At 57.7% G+C, this 16,505-nt stretch overlaps 1 protein-coding gene across 1 annotated transcript; it reads right to left on the bottom strand.

Annotated features, from left to right (window-relative positions):
• Positions 1–395: 395 nt before the first annotated feature.
• DISP2 (dispatched RND transporter family member 2) lies at positions 396–12,899 on the bottom strand. The gene is made up of 8 exons (XM_058540448.1): positions 12,787–12,899; positions 7,562–7,891; positions 7,037–7,066; positions 6,767–6,890; positions 6,369–6,484; positions 6,045–6,172; positions 5,582–5,679; positions 396–4,293 (listed from the first exon to the last, which is right to left on the bottom strand). The coding sequence occupies exons 1-8, from the start codon at positions 12,897–12,899 to the stop codon at positions 1,033–1,035; spliced, it is 4,200 nt and encodes a 1,399-aa protein (XP_058396431.1). The 3' UTR covers positions 396–1,032.
• Between the last annotated feature and the right edge of the window lie 3,606 nt (positions 12,900–16,505).

Here is a 16,505-nt window from a genome sequence, read left to right as displayed (position 1 = left end):
TGCAGGAAGGTCCTAGAGGTGAAAGGTCAAGACAGCCACAGGCCAATGTCCCTGAAGCAGGTAGCCAGGAGGAGAGTGGGAGTTGTAGTGGTGGAATGAGTCAGGAAACCGGCTCTGCCATTTACTAGCCCTGTGACTGGGTAAATCACTTATCCGTACTCAGTCTCAACATCTTCCCCTGTACACTGGGGGCAAAATCCCTGTACACTGTACACCTGGCCAACTGCAGGCTACTCCATAGTGAAGGGGTGAGATTCCCAGGAGACAATGGATGTGCAAGTGTTCTGTAAACTAACAAGTACAGGCTCGTAAAGGATTCTTGATTGCTAACAGGGGAGAGCACTGGAGCCTGCTTCCAACAAGGGACCATTCTGCAGTTTAGGGATGCTCTGAGGCTGACCATCCCTCCTTCTCCTGCTTCACTCCCAGCAGCCATCTCTGCCTGGCCTTGACGAGTTTCTTTTCAGACTGGGGAGGGTGAGAGGGGCAGGGCAGTTCAGGACAGAGGCCCCAATTGTGGCCCAGAGAAGCTCCCCAAAGAGAAGGAAGTGCCCTAATAGACAGCCCTTGAAAGGTGTGAGGCCCAGGAGGCTGCTGAGGTTCCCGAGGGCTTTTCTGGTTGGTGAGGTCCCTGGCAGGTTCCCAAGGACTGGGTCCCTTAGTCCCACTGAACTTCTTGCCACTTGGCATGAAGGCCAGGTCAGCCTCCCCTGATACCTGGAGCTACACATCTGGCCTTCCTCCTTCCAGAGGTTGGGTCCTGATTGGCACTGTGGGGCAGATGAGTCCTCAGCAGGTCACAAGGAGAGCTTGGCGTTTCCCTCCAGAGACTGTCTCTGCTGAATCCTCCAGATGTGGGGAGTTAGCAGCAGCCTGGACCAAGGCTGGAACATCTGGCAGGGTTTAAAATCCACAGCTGGAGAGTGAGACTTCTCCATGCTGATGTGGGGAAATACCATCAGACTCCAGCCTGGTGCTGCCTTGTCATGCCTGACAGGCTCTGTGCCCCGGTGCAGCCTCCCTGGGCCTCCCTCAGCTACTGTAGCCTGAAGTGTGGGTGCTGGGCCTGCGCAGCCAAACGTCTGGCAGATCTGGCTGGCTGTTAGGCAGCACCACAGGGCTCCCATCCCCTGGCCCCCCACGGCCCTTCCAGGACGAGCTGCTCTGGTGGGAGGCAGGCAGTGATGGGTCATACACAGTCTCCTTCAGCGCCAGCCACAGGGTGTCCCGCTTCTCATTTAGCTGGCCCCGCTCAGGTACTGTGTGCTCAGGTTCTTCCAGGTCATCTGGGGAGGCACCCACGGAATCCGGTACCCGAGCACTGGGCTCAGAGGTGCTTAGGCAGGTCTCGTCGGAGACGCTGAGCCCCTCTAGGGTGCTGGCTGAGGAGCAGAGGCAATCAGCAGGCTCCATAGCCTTGGGCTTGGGGGAGTGGGCTGGGGCTTCTGGTGAGGCCTGCATGGGCTCAGCCTTCTGCCCTTGGGAGACCTGCCTGGCCTGGGTTTTGGGGCTGGGGCTGGCCTGCTTATAGGGGGAGGACGTCTGCAGGGCGGGGCACTGGTTGAAGACTGCCTGGTGGTCCAGGAGCAGCTCCCTGGGGGAGGCAGAGGCCCGTGGGGGCCGGGAGCAGCAAGGGCCATCATGCAGCTGTAGATCCTCAGAGAGTACCGAGGGTCGGTGGGACAGCTTGCTGGTGGCTGTGCTGGTGTCAAAGCTAGGGCTCCGGCGACGTGCCAGGGGCTGCAGCTCATACTGCTCGGGGCAGGACCCAGGCGCCCCTCCCACTGGCCCTGGTCTTGGGCGGCCTGCCTTCTCCCCGTCAGGCTCCCCAGTTCCAGTGTCCCATGGCAGGTGAGCACAGGGCCAGAGGATCTGCCCACAGTTCTTCTCTGGTCCGAAGAAACAGCAGAGAGATTGGAAGAAGAAGCTGGCAAAGCCACAGCTGACACACTTGACCATCATGAGGACGATGCCCAGCTTGCGATAGAGCAGCACCGTGGCAGGTAGCATGAGCACGCCAGCCGCAAACAGGGCTGCAGCCCCCACTGCTGTGGCACAGCTGGTCTGGCGCAGCGAGAAGGCCACGCGGCTCAGGCGGTCAGGGTGTGGGCACAAGTGATAGGAGATGCAGTAGTTGACAGTGAAGTCTACCGAGAGGCCCACAGAGGCAGAGAGAAAGAGGGCCTCCGCAGTGTTGAGCTGCCACTCGAGTAGAACCAGGAGCCCCACGGTGAGCAAAACGGTGCCTGCCACAGCTGCCACAGAGAACAGGCTAAGTGGAACGTTCCAGGTGCCCAGCAGCAGTGTGGCAAAGGCCAGCGCCAGAGCCAAGCCCAGCACCACAGCAGGCTCAGTGCTCAGGCTGTGCTGCAGGCTGTACAGCTCCAGACGGCTGGTGAACCAACCCCGGCGGAGGCCAGGAGGTGCCCTGCCCAGCTCCACTGCCAGCCAGTGGCTGACCTCAGTGTAGAAGTGGTGGGCCTGGCTGTAGTCTGGACTATACTGGAAGTTGGTCTGGAACTGCAGGACCAGGGCAGCCAGGCTGCCCTGGGTATTGAAGCGGGGTCCCAGGTCACGGGTGCTATTGGGGCCTTGCTCCAGAGCCATCATCTTGAGGCAGTGCAGGAAAAGCTGGGGTGCCCAGGGGAAGCCTGAGTGGCCACAGCAGAGGCCAGGCCCCAGGCGGGCGCACCTGGGGCTCTCCATCCAGTGCTGGAGGGCCTCCATGAAGCACAGAGTGGGCCAGTCCTCGGGCTGGGCACCAAAGAAGCTCTGATTCCTAGCTCCGTGGCAGAGTGCCAGCAGCCAGCGCTGGGCCTCAGGACCGCTGGCCGAGAAGGCAGGGTCACTCACCAGTGAGCTGTTGCTGCGAGGGTCCAGGGGGTCGCCAGTGTCCACGGGCAGGATGCCCCACACCACAACCACGGGCATGTGGCCGCCCTCGCCCTGAGGCTGCCGCTCGAACAGAAACTGCTGGCGGTACTCGGCGTCGAAGCGCTCAAAGGGGTGGCTGGGCCGGAAGATCTGGCCGCGGGGCGGCGGCAGCGTGGGCAGCCGCAGGCGGGGGCTGACGCCGGCGATGTAGGCGCCCCCTGCCGCCAGGGCGGCGAACCAGCAGATCCAGATGTAGCGGAACTTGATGACGCCGCAGGGCAGCAGGCGCTGGAAGAGCAGGCGCGACGTGCTGGCTGCGGCCCTCCGAAGGCCGCGGAGCCGCCTGTGCAGCGCCAGCGCCAGCCGCCGGGGCGCGCTGGCCCCCCACGGGCCCTGCGCCCGGGCCGCGCAGCCGCGCGCCAGGTAGCGCTCGTGGAGCACGGCGGAGGAGGGCAGCCAGGCCAGCGTGAGCGCCAGGTGCGCCAGCACGGCCGTACCCATGTAGAGGGCGAAGCAGCGCACGGCCGGGAGGCGGCTCAGGTAGCTGGCGTAGAAGGCTGCCCCCGTGGTGAGCCCTGAAACCAGCAGCAGGTAGCCGAAGTGGTGCATGGTGCGGCCCACGCGCTGCGCCAGCCCCCCGGAGGGCAGCTGGCTCTTGCTGAGGCGCCACAGGTCGAAGAAGATGAGGGTGTGGTTGGCACAGACGCTGCTGAGCAGGACGAGGGCTGCCAGATTGACAAAGGGGAAGTAAGCCACGCGGAAGGCCACGCGGTAAAGACAGAGGGCAACCAGCAGGGAGCCCAGTACCCCCAGCAGCACCATGAACGTGAGGAAGAGGGAGCGCAGGTAGAGGGCGATGCTAAGGAAGATGGCCGCCAGGGCCAGCAAGGGGTAAACCGTGTCCTGGGCCAGGTAGTGCCTCAGCAGCTCCTGCTTGAGGCCCAGGTCCATGCCGGTGATGGACGTGTAGTTGTCAGAGAGCCCCCAGGGGGCGGCTAGGCGGTCCAGGTAGATGCCCATCATGGAGGCACCCTTTGAGGTGGGCAGGAAAAGCAGGCTGTACTTGAGGGAGGGCACCTGGTAGTCAGCAGTCTGGGGACTCAGAAAGTCCCTGTCGAGCAGAAAGTGCAGGAGTTGGTAGACAGCACTGCTCCGGGAGCACTTGGTGGGAACCTGGGCACAGCGTGGGGGCTTGTCCTGCCTGGGTCCCAGACAAGAGGGCACCAGAGCACCGCGGTGGTAGTAGAGGGCACAGGCCCGCAGCAGGGTCAGTGTGCGGGCTGCATCCGCTTGAGTAGTGTCCAGGCAGGAGGAGCGGTTGGAGAGCACAGCCACGTAGTTGCCCAGGGACCAGCTGGGGCAGCACTCGTTGGCTGCTGTACGCTGGCACAGAGCCCCAAAGCGGGGGTGGGTTCGGATCTGTAGGGCACACACAGCAGGAGAGAGCTCAGGGGCAGTGCCGGGCCCAGGTTCCCCAGCCCTGTCCGAGGGCCTCTCATCTCCTTTCAGGCTACAGGGCCGGGGCAGACAGGTATCTTGACAGCCCAGCAGAACTGGCTTGTCTTAGAGCTGCCTTTGGCTCCTGGCCCAGGTACTAGCAGCTACATGTTGACTCCATCAAAGAGGAGCTTCAAGGATGCTGCCAGAGGCCTCAACCTGAGAGGTCTTGCCCTAAGGGCCCCTGCAGGTCACACCCCCCGACTCTGCACTTCTTGAGCCAAGAGTAGGAGTGGAAGTGGCCACCACAGATGGAACAGGGCCAAGGGTCCAGGGAACTGGAAGCAAGCAGTAGGAAAAGTGGAGGCCAAAACATTCCAGGATCAGGGTCACTGCCAAACCCTAGCCCCCTCCCTCTGTCCACTGGTCTGCTTAAACTCTCTTGGGACAGAGCTGTTTCTTTTTCAGACCTTGTGTCTCCTCTTCTCTCCCACCTGCTCTTGACATCACAGCAGCTGGTGTAGTACAGAGAGCACTGGCCTGGGAATCAGAGGCCCTGTTCTGCCATCAACTGGCTGTATGGCCTTGAGCCTGAGATCGTAGTGACAGTGGTAACATTTATTGAGAGATTCCTACTGCCAGTCATTATGCTATAGTTTTACAAATTCTCTCTTGTTTAGTTGTCATAACTAACTATGAGGAAAGTAGCATTATTATCCCCATTTTATATATACGAGGACTGAGGCCCTGAGAGGTTAAGAAATGTGCCTGAAGTCACACAGCTAGAGAGTAGTAGAGCTGGCCTTGAATTCCGGCATCTGACTTGGAGCGCATGTTCTTGACCACTGCCTTTGGGTACTTTGGATACCCTTGTGTGAAGTGAGCGGCTTGGGCTACTTAGTGGTGTTTGCACTGTTTTTAGCAGGAAACCTTTTGTCAGATGTCATGGTATGTGGTCCTCCAGTTAGCAGGATTGGATTGGCACTGCTTGGGTTGATGGGGGCTGGGGGCCTTGGGCTGGGGCCTCCTCAACAGCTCTTGAGGCTCCTTTTCAGGACCTTTTGAAAACCCCAGGCTGTGCATGGTCTGTCTTCCAGCACCTGTGTTTTGGCTCTTCTGAAAACAGCTGACTCTCCTTTCCCCTCCACAAACAGGGAGTGTTCTTCCCCAGTCCACCCTGGCAGTCCTGGCTCAGCTGTATTTCCTTGGGATCAGGTCCCTGATGTCCCTGGTTCCCCACCAGCGCCTGGCACCTCCCCAGTCAGCTCACCTGGTCCTGTTCCATGCGGCACATGGAATGGATGGCGTGGAGGTTCCACAGGCTGCCCGCTGACGTGGACATGAACACCAGCTGTGCATAGCTCTTCTCTGCAACACACCCCCCAGAGCTCAGTCCTTTGGCCCCAGGTCTTGGGCCACCAAGGGGAAGATGCTTACCCAGGGCCATAGGAGGTTCAGATTCTCAGGAGCCTGAAACCTGTGCCTGGCTGCCTGATCTTGGGCTTACATCTTTGCCCCGGTGCCCCACCCCCACCCAGCTTGACCCTACCTGGCTGGAGCACCAGAGACCTGCCTCATCCTCCCAGCTGTAACCCAACTTCCTTGGCTTGAATGTGGCCAGCTGGCCTCCTTCTCTTTCTGTTTGCCCAAATTTGTTTTCCTGGGCCCTCCTGTTCTAGTAGGTGGGGTGGGGACCACCATTAAAGCCAGGAACTGGCCAGGCTGCAGCTTACCAGGGGGGCCGCAGAAGAAGCTCTCCTGCCCTCTGTCCTCCAGGGGCTCCACCATCCTCCGAGGCCGGACCATGCCCTCTGGGGCACCACTCCAAGGTGCGGGGCTCAGAGTGGTGTGGGGGTTTGAGCTGAGGTAGAAAGAAAATCTATTCCAGGCACTCTCAACGGGTGGGGAGGTGCTCACAGGAGGCCTGACATCACTCCCCAGGGGGCCCCAGAAAGCCCTTCTGACCTGCCTTTGGGGAGGTCACCCAATAGCCCCTCTCTGGAGACCTCATTCTTTCCCCCATCTCCTCCAACAGTGGAAAGATGGGAACCCGTTACCTGTTCAGCTCAAGGTCTGGGGAAAGGGAAAGCAGCTTCCTGGGGCCTGTGAGGGCCTGCAGTGCTCTCCAGACCACTAGCTTGCGCCCAATGTCCGTGTCCCGAGGCTCAAAGCCCTGCAGGAAGGAGGGGAGAGATCAGGCAGGCAGGAGGAGGAGTTCTCCATCCTGGCTCTTCTGGGCTCTGCCCCTTTGGGTCCCTGGCACAGGGAGGGCCAGCCCACCTGCCTGGATTGTTGGACGAGAGTATTGCCTCTATTCCATCTCCCCAACTCTCTCTGGAGGTCGAGAGCCCACTATTGCCACCCCACCCTCAACTCAGCCACTCCAGTTTTCTGCCCCAGGCTGAGCTGAGGTGCCCAGGCCTGGGGGTCCCCCTCCCCCTCCTTGGCCCCTCACCAGCAAGGGCTTGGAGAAGTCAGGCAGCTGGCCTCCCAACAGTCCAGCCAGGGCGCAGAGGAGGATGACAGCCAGACACAGCAGCAGCATGGCCACGGGCCACTCGGCAATCAGCTGGGAATAGCTGGAAAAGAGAAAGACAGCCCACATGAATTGGTGTTGGGTGTGGTAGCAGGGGGTGGGTGAGCTTAGGAGCCACCAAGGAGTGGTAGGGCTAAACTGGGCACCAGCCTGATCACCCCTAGGGGTCCAAATAAGGCTCAGGCCTACCTCTTTGGCATCTGGAAGGCCCGTTCCTGCCTGTGGAAGAGAAGAAAAGATACTTGCTTGTCAGAGTCCTCTCATAGGGTAGGAAGCGGAGGTGGGGGGATAGAGGAAGATGGTATTAACTCTTTTAGGCCTGCCCACTCCCAAGCTCCAACCCTTACTTCCTCCTCCCTCCAGGCTGCCTCCTCCATCAGAGGCAGGGGACATCCTGGGTTGCCTCCTAATGAAGGAGTCCAGAGCCCAGGGGGTCGGCTCCACTTTTTTTTTTTTTAATTTTTCCCCCAAAGCCCCAGTAGATAGTTGTATGTCATAGTTGCACATCCTTCTAGTTGCTGTATGTGGGACGCGGCCTCAGCGTGGCGGGAGAAGCGGTGCATCGGTGCGAGCCCGGGATCCGAACCCGGGCCGCCAGCATCGGAGCGCACGCACTTAACCGCTAAGGCACGGGGCCGGCCCAAGGTCGGCTCCACTTTAAAGCCCTGCCCCATCTTCCAGTGGCACCTGGCAGACTGCTGGACCCCTCCTTACCTGACGCTGACCACATGGTGCTGCACAGACGGCGGTTTCCAGGCCCCATCACGTTGTGAGGGGGCTGGGGAAGGACTGAGGCTGGAGCCGTGGGAGCACAGAGCTGCCCGGTCCCCAAGTCCTGGCAGGGAACTGCACCCCCGGTATTCTTGCGGTGCCCGGGGATAGGTGAAGTGGGCTGGGGCCAAGGGATTGGACGGGTCTACAGGCTGGAGGGTGGACGTTGCTGGTGGGGGTCTCAAAGAACTGGAAGGGTCCTCAAGGGGGCAGCTGTGGAGGGAGCAGCTTCTCTCTGGGCTTGCCTCAGGGGCCACAGCCTTGCTCTGGGACCTGGAGAGAGAAGAGGCAGGGAAGATGGCAGTGGGGGATGGTGGTGGGCCACACCATGCCCCGGCATTGTTCAGTAAGCTGAGACAAGGAGACAGGGGCTCGAGGTTGTTCTATTACTAGTCCTGGGGGAGAGGCGAGGAGGGTGGGGGCTCCAGGTCTACACCTCCAACCTACCTCTTGGGGTCCGTTGTCTCATTCACTCCCCTGTCCATGCACACACAAACATTGTTGGCAGCCTGCCACATGTCAGACACTGTGCTAAGCACTGCATGTGCTTTTACATAAATGGTCTTATTTACTCTTTACAAAGCCCTGCGGGGGAGGTACTTTCCTGGTTTTATAGATTTGAAACTGAGGTGCAGTGAAACATGAAGAGCTGAGCCTCGAATCCAGTTCTTCTGACTTGCAGACTTATGCTTTTTCTGCTACAGTTGTCTGTTCCTCCTCTGATCAGACATCTGTAGAGCACCTGCTGCATTCTTGTTCCCACCGTAGAGCCTCTCAACTTTCTCTTCTCTCTGCTGGGGATGCTCGTCCCCCGATAATTGCATGGCTCACACCCTGTCTTGCTTCTGGTTTTGGTTCAACTATTACCTTCTTAGAGAAGCCTTCCCTGATGACCTTCTCTAAATAATCACTCACCAGCTCTCTAGCCCCCTACCCTGCTTTATATTTCTTCATAGCATTTGCTGCAACTGGACATTATATTACATAGTTGTCATGTTTATTGCCCATCTCTCATATGGAATGTGAGCTCTGGGAAAGCAGGGCCTGGTGTATTTGTTTACCTCTATATCCCCAGTGCCTTGAACAGTGCCTTGTACACAAAAGGTGCCCAGGGAATGTTTGCTGAATGAATATTGAGTGCTAGACAGGCTACTAATAGTGGTGCTAGGATGAATAAGGCCCGGTCCTTGTCCTCTAAGCACTCATAGTAGGTGAGTGATGTGGACAGTCCACCCTGTTGAGTGTTGTGAGAGAGGAAGTCACAGAGGGCTGAAGGAGCCGAGAGGAGAACCCAATTTTGACAGGGGTCAGGGTAGTCAGGGAAAGCTTGGCAGAGGCATCTGCTGCCCATGCACCACCCTTGGGCCACAGGGCAGAAAGTTTGCTTTGCAAGGGTATGCACAGTTGGGAGAAGGAGTTGGGACTCCCCAAGGAACTTGCCAAGGAGGAGTCAGCAATAGACTCCTCTTTCAAAATTACTCAGGAGGGCAGCATTCTGTGCATGGACCCACCTCGACACCTTGGGCGCAGCGGGGAGGTGGAGTCCCACCCTAGTGGCAGGATTGCCGGACCTAGGACGGGAGAAGATGGCCACAGAACAGAGTGCCTGAGGGCCATGGGGGGTTCCCAGAGGGGTTCCAGGATGGGCAGCCCTGGCAGAGCCTTGTCTCCTTCCCCCCATTCACCTGGCTCACCTGGCCTGCCAGAGCTTGCATAGCTCCCATGGGAGAGCCAGGTCTATGCTGAGCCAACCCTGGCTTCCAGTCCTGCCTGCTGCACTGCTGAAGGGGCCTTGGGCCAGAGTCCTGGCTGTGGTGGCAAGTAGACATTGCCCATGGAGGCTGGGTTCTGCCCAGAGACCAAGTAGAGAAACTGGAAAGAATAGGCAAGCTCTTCTTTTTCCTCCCAGAAGGTTGGCTGGCTGACATAGCAGTATGGGGGTGGGGGTGTGGTCCTCATGCTGAGAGTAAAATAGGGGAGCAGTGGAGGTGGACTGCTCCATCATCTTTTAGCTCTGGGGGCCTTGGGAAAGACACATGATTCTTGGAGTGTTGGCATCCTTGTCTGTTGAGTGAGGGTATGATGACAATGCCCCCCCTCAGGTTTGGTATGGGAATTAACTGATGTAACATGTGAGGTGCCTGGCATGGAGCCTGGCATGTGGAAGACACATTTGCTTTCCTGACCCTTCCTACACTCATTGCTGCAGGGAGCATGCAGTTTAAGAAGTATATTTATATTTATAATTTGACCTCTTTAGGCACCTCAGATAATATATCTCCACTTGAGAACTTCTCACACCTTGAGAATCTCACTACATATATAATTATAAATACTTTCCTCTTTGTGATCCAAAAGATGCATTAGAATTTGATCTCATGATTTAAATCACTGATACTTATTTTTTTACTCACTCAAGGTTTAGAAAAATAGGAATTTGACCAAAGCTGTTCTAAAGCAAGACCTCAGATGACCCCATAAAGTTAATGACATAGCAACCAGTGCCCAGGTGGATAAAAGACTGTATGGGCCCATCCCCATGGGCCAAAGGGAAGCTGGATAGATATATGGCTTGGGTTTCTGTGTATAGGTGTGGACATCTACTTCTTTAAGATTTTTATTCTGCAGGTCTTTTTTGAGCACCTGCCACACGCTGGGCACTGTGCTTAGTCTGGGTTGGATCCTGAAGGCATGAAGATGACCCATTAGTTTTGGTCTCCCTCTTAAGAGTAGGGTGCCTATTCCAGCTGCCCTTGGCCATAGAGCACTTACTGAGCACCGGGCTTGTCCTAGGAGCCAGGACCCCACATGGAGGGTCAGTTTCTTTTTCATCAATGGAAGCCAGCACTCTGGGTGGGGACCCGGAGCACTCTTCCCTTAACCAGTCTGCCAAATCTCAGAAGCTCACCCCCTTCCTTAGCTGGCTCCTATTCAAGGGGGATTCCAGCCTCCACCATTGGTTTGTTTCTACTGGGGTCTCCCTGGCCCCAGCCCTTTCCTTTCAACCCCTTCTGTCCCTCTCCAGGAACCTAGGATCAGCTGCTCCCAAATCTCACCCTTCTTGACTGTGCCCATCATTGTCAATGTGACAGAATGTGAAAACCTCCACATTCTGACTGCTGTAGAACCAGGCCTTTGTCTCAGCCCTCCCAAGGGGAAGAGCGAAACTCTTCTCAGAATAAAAGCTTTCCCCTGCCAGCCCCTGCTGCCCTCTGTCCTCAGGACACCTAGTAATAAAGCGAGTTAAGTACCCTAGGCTTTGCCTCCCCAGGGACCTTTCATTCTCACCCTCTCAGTTCCATGGCTCTGACTGGGATGAGCAACTTCCTGGGCTGCCTGCCTGGGCCGCTGGCCTGGAAGCCAAGTGACTGGGGCAGGCAGACAGGGGGGTGGAAAGTGGTGACACAGGCCTCCTCAAGCAGCTAAAGTGACAGCAGTCAGGGCATGGCTGACAGGACCCCAGACACAGAGCCCCCACTTGGGAGCCCCATAAGGGGCAAATGTACATGTGCATTAACCATGCCCCTGAGCCCACTGACACATAGCCATATGGACATCCATGTGATCCCACAGAGTGGCCAGGACAGATGGGGGAGCAGCTTAGGCCACTAGGAAAATAAAAAGCTAATTTTAAAAACACAAAGAATGAACTATTTCAAATTATGCCATAGTCAATGCATTAGTAAAGGACTGTGTGTGTGTGTGTGTGTGTGTGTGTGTGCGTGCTATCTTATGCACTGTGTATCTATCCCGAGTGCTACATAGCTCAGCAGGAGCATATTTGTGTTTCTTGAATTGAATTGAATGGAGTCCCTTTGCCTGATTAGTGTCCAGGGTCCCTGGGAAGTGCAGAGAGGGACCAGAGGTCTCAGGGAGTTGCTGGAAGAGAGCAAGTAGTTCCTTTGCCCAAGAATGACCCCTATGCGTAGGGGAAGTGAGCAGACCAGGCAGGGCTGATCCTTGGCAAAATATCCAAGGTAGCAAATGACCCTCCAGCTCCTTCAAGGGCTGCTCCTGGCCCCAGGCCCCTGCCCTGTCATTGTTCCTTCCCTGGCTATTTGGCCAGGCCATAGTCCCAGGCAGCCCCCTGGTCCAGGGGACACATCCATCCTGTGTCTCAACCCCTTGAAGAAAGCTCTGTGCCTTTCAGACTGAAAGGTGGCCAAATCTATCACTGCTGATGTGTAATAATAGAGGGAAAACAACATTTCTCTCCACCTGGGGGGCCTCCTCTTTGCTCTGAGGTACAGCATGTACATTTCAACCTGGGGCAGTCTGGAGACAATGTGTCCACCTCTGCTTTTTGCCTCCAAAGAGTGCCTCTTAATTTCAGTCCAGGCAGGAGAGAGAGGCAGTGTCATGTCAGGGGAGGGATTCTGGGGGACCCAGATCAGCAGACCAGGCAGGGCACAGAAATTGCGCCATATTACTACCTGTTCCCTCACGCATATGGTGGAGGAAGGGAGAGGAGAGGCACTGAGATCTGGGCCCTCAGTGGGAAGGTGTTCCTGCTGTCCCGCTAGCCTGGGGTGCCTTCAGGGACGGTACTGAACACGGCCTGAGCCTCAGAGCCTGCCCACCCTAGAGCCTCCAGGGAGTGCTGGTGGCTGCCACACACAGGGAGTCAAGCCCACACGTGCGCAGCCGGCCATGCAGGGCAGACTGGAGACTGACCATGATGGACAAAGACAGGCCTTGGCGTGGCGGCCGACTGTCTGCCCTCCTCAGGACACACACCTTGGCGAGCCTCCCCTCTAGGATACACGTGCACCCTCGAGCACACCGACAGGCTGGAACCCAGACTGAGGTCGCTGCGGGCTTGGGGCTTACTGAGAAGACGCGGGGGCAGAGCCTCGAGGGAGGGGCTTGGGAGGCTGGAGGGGCGGGGGCACACCGGGCCTTAGAAGTAGGGTAGGAACAGTGGGTGGGGCAGGTCCCCGGGGAAGGGTGGGGGTGAGGGCGATGGGGGCTGACAATAGAGGGTATCAGGGAGAGAGAAAATTGACCGGGCAGAATGAGGGCGTAGCCAAGGGGCTGGGAGCATTGAGGCGCGGGAATGACGAGGGGCTGGGGAATGAATGGGGCGACATATGGCGGCTACTGGGGATACCTGGGGCGGGGGTGCTGGGAAGGTCTGCGAGCTGGGTCTGCGGAGCGGTCCGCCCTACCTGTCCGGGGAGCTGCCGTCTGGAGCCAAGGGCTCCCCCTCGGGCCGCTGCTCCCCTTCCGGACCCGGGCCAGGAGCCGGACCGTCGCTGCTGCCGCCGCTACCACGGTCCATGCCCGTGGGCGGCGCCGCTGTCCGGGCTCTGGTGCTGAAGCGGTGGCGGCGGCGGCGGCGGACTCCTGCGCATGCGTCAGCGACGGGACGGGCCGATCGCTGGGCGGGGCCCACAAGGAGCCCAGCCAATGGGCGCGGCACCAGGGGGCGGGGACAGAGGTTTCCCGCGGCGCTGCTGCCCAGCGCTGGACGCTGGCTGTCTTTAGGACCCACGGGCTGGTGGCGTGGGGCCCTCTACCCTGGCCAGGTCTGAGAGCTGCTGTTAGGAGTCCGGCCGTCTGGCTGTAGTCCTCTCACTGACTTTTCTTGGGGAGCATCTGTCTTTCCGTAAGGGACCAGGAAGCGCGACCCCAGGCAGCCTGCAGAGAGCCTCACAGTTTGAAACGCGGACTCTTCCAGCTGGAAAGAGGGAGCAGCTCCACGCCTGCACTTCACTGCGAAGGACGGCGAGGGGTCGAGAGGTCGGGCGACTTCAATTCCGTATTTCTTTCGGCTCCGCTCAGCGCCCCCCTCCCTTCCCCATTGGGGCTAGGCACCAGTTGGGTCTTTCTACACGTTCATCTGGACCTGGGTCTGCGCCCCTCACACTTGGAGCCCCGATTCTGTTATTCAGGTGCGGAGAATAGGAGAGGGGAGACAGAGAGAAGAGAGGCATTCAGAGAATCCCCATCTCCTTTTCTTATTATCACCCCACTTCAGCCTGGGAGGTAGCCGGGAGCCACACACTCCAGGGCACTTGCTGCCTCCCCAGTCAGGGAATGGCTGTGAGGCAGGAGAGGTGTGATGGGCTGTGGACAAGCCTGGCTAGAGGGCTGTGGAAGCACTAGAATAGATAAGGGCAGTGTGAGAAGCCTGGGAGTTGGGGAGTGGAGAGGGTCCCAGATGTGAGATTTGGATGGGTGGAAAGGGTTTCACAGCAAGCAAGCTGGCTCTATGTGCAGGGAGGTGCCTTGGCTGAAGAATGGGGCCGGGGAGAGAGTCAGAACCCAGGAGCATCTGGGGTATAGCTATGCCTAAACTGTGTGCAAACACCACCCTTTGCAAGGCATAGGTCAGTGGGAGATGGGGATGGGAGAATCTAGAGGTGTAGAAGTGGTGGGCCTGCCCTGAGTAGCTTACAATTTGGTTGGAGAGCTAAAAGGCCAGCCCATAAATTGGTGCTGACTGGGTAGGGTGTGGTCAGGCCCATGTGATGGTTGATATAAGCTGCAAAGAAGGGGGCAGTGTGCTGAGAGAGAGGACCTCTCTCTTCCTAATGGGCTTCCCTAATAGAGAAGGCTTCACGTTGATGCTGGAGCTGCAGCTGGCTTGGAAGGAAGGCATTCCTGACTTGGGGGTGGGGCAGGGTGGTGATGGTAGGGAACTGTGCAAAGTTAATGAGCCTAGAAGGCTCAATGTATTTTAAAGGAATGGTGAGAAATAAATCTGCAGAGTAGGGATCCATTGAAGGCTTCTGATCTGTAGAGTAACGCATGCAAGATGGAACCCTGGAAGGCCCACCAGGCCTGGGTATATATGATGGGCTAGAGGTGATGAGGCCACACTTGAGGCCCTTTGATGGGAGGGGGCAGAAATGAAAAGCAAAGGAGGGGTGGCCTTATACAACCATCTGCCATGGGCACCACTGAGCGAGCGAAGCTTCTGAGAATGCCTGGCTAGGTACCCCATTTGCCAAACTAAGGAACTCAGAGACCACTAGGCCTCCTAAGTGCCAGGTTGGATGTGAAGGAAGACAGGCTCTTTTAAGAGTAAAACATGGCCTCCAAGAGGCTGTTTATTAGAAGATTCTGGTTCAGGCCACATGCCAGGTCAGCAGGGCAACCCACTCAGGCTCCCCATTCTTGTGTCCTGTTTCTTCTGCTTCTTCAGTGATGTGGACCATGGTGGTGCCCACCGGGCCCTGGGGGGTGCCCATGGCCATGGGGATGCCCACCAGGCCCTGGGGGGTGCCCACCGGGCCCTGGGTGGTGGCCTCCTGGCCCAGGGGGGTGGCAACCTGGCCCTGGGGGGTGGCAACCTGGCCCTGGGGGGTGGCCTCCTGGTTTATGGCAGTGCCCAGGGCCATGGCAAGGACCATGCCCATGTCCCTGTGGAAAGCCAAATGAACAATATTAGAGTCAGAGGTCAGTGTCAATCTTACCGTAATCAATTCCCCCTCTTTCTCCCCCCTTCCCCCACCCCCTACTGTAGAGGACTCAGGATTCCTGGGCACTAGCAGGGGATCTTGGCATAGGGCTGAGAGACAGGGATAGCAAGTGACTATCCCTGGCCCTGGACCTTTTGCCTTGATGAAGCCAGAGCCCTGAGCAGACAGAAGGGGAGGAACCTAGATTTATTGGTTTCCATTCCTTGAGCTGAGATATGACTCCCACTCCCTGGACCTCGGTTTATTTTATCTGTAACTAAGAAGTAGAATTATCTTGTCTTCTCCCCTCCCTCACCCAGGAACACTTGCAGAGTGATCAGAGATTTTGCCACGCTAGGAACTGCAGGCTGCCTACTTAGAAGTGAGGGTGAGGCTAGGGGAGGCTACAGAGGAGCTCACAGAGGACCAGGGGCAAGCAGAATAAACAGGAGGCAGGGTTGGGGGAGATGCAGGAGCTGAGAAGGAGAAGGAGGAGGCAGCTGGAGGGTGAGGGGAGACCAAAGGTAGAAGGTAGCAAAGTGAGGATGTGCGTGTTCTCTATATAGGTAGTGTGTGTGCATGTGTAGGTATGAGGGTGTGTGCTACATTTACATACAAATAGCTATGTCTGTGTACATATGCATGGGTGGGTGCATATACAGGCCTGCTGTGTACACAGATACATGCATATGGCTGCCTGGTCATGGCTGTGTGTACATGACAATGGGAGTATGTGTGAGCCCATGCTTGTCGTTGAGCAGGTGCCAGACTTAAGAAACCAGGAAGAATAGAAAGTAAAATCAAGGCTTGACTGCCTTAGCCAGAAGAGGCCTGGAAAGAGTGGAGTTTAACTTTCTGTCTTGGCTGGAATCCCTCCTGACGCCCCAAGGGCAGAGGAGTTTCTTTGCCTCTTGCCACAGGCCCAGGAAGAGGAGAGAGACACCATCTTGCTTCTGGTGCTAGGGTACTGGGGGGCCTGGGACCCTGAAGGAGCAGGGGTGAGGCTATGTCCCTACTCTAGGGGTTGGATGACTCCTCAGTCTGCTTCTGCCTCCTAGGGCCTGATAAGGGCTTGGTAGGGTGGAGAAGAGGCAGGCTCCAGTGCCCGGGGCTTTCCTGTGACCCTGTTAGAGCTCCCCCTCCCCCATCCAAGCTCAGAGCCGCCTGGAAACAGCCACTTCCCACCCTGCCTGCCTCTCCTATGACTCTTTTATGGTGGGGCCAGTTCCAGGCCTAGGAGCTGGGTCTGCTGATGGTAGCCAGTGGGGGGAGAGGGAGAAGCAGGGAAGAGGATGGGCAGCCTCCCTTCTTTGGCAGAGGCACGTCATTGGGGCCCTGCGTGTGGTTGGGGTTTGAGAGCAAGCCAGCCATCCAGGGAGGCTGTGGGGGTAGCCAGGAAAGCAGAGAAGTGTGGAACAGGTGGGGAAGCAGCAGGAGAGAGGATGGGCTGCTGGGGCAGGGAGGGGATGTGAGGAAAGGAG

Source organism: Diceros bicornis, chromosome 5 (genome assembly GCF_020826845.1).
Source record: "Diceros bicornis minor isolate mBicDic1 chromosome 5, mDicBic1.mat.cur, whole genome shotgun sequence".
Lineage (NCBI taxonomy): Eukaryota > Metazoa > Chordata > Mammalia > Perissodactyla > Rhinocerotidae > Diceros > Diceros bicornis.
This window is presented reverse-complemented; position numbering and strand designations above follow the sequence as displayed.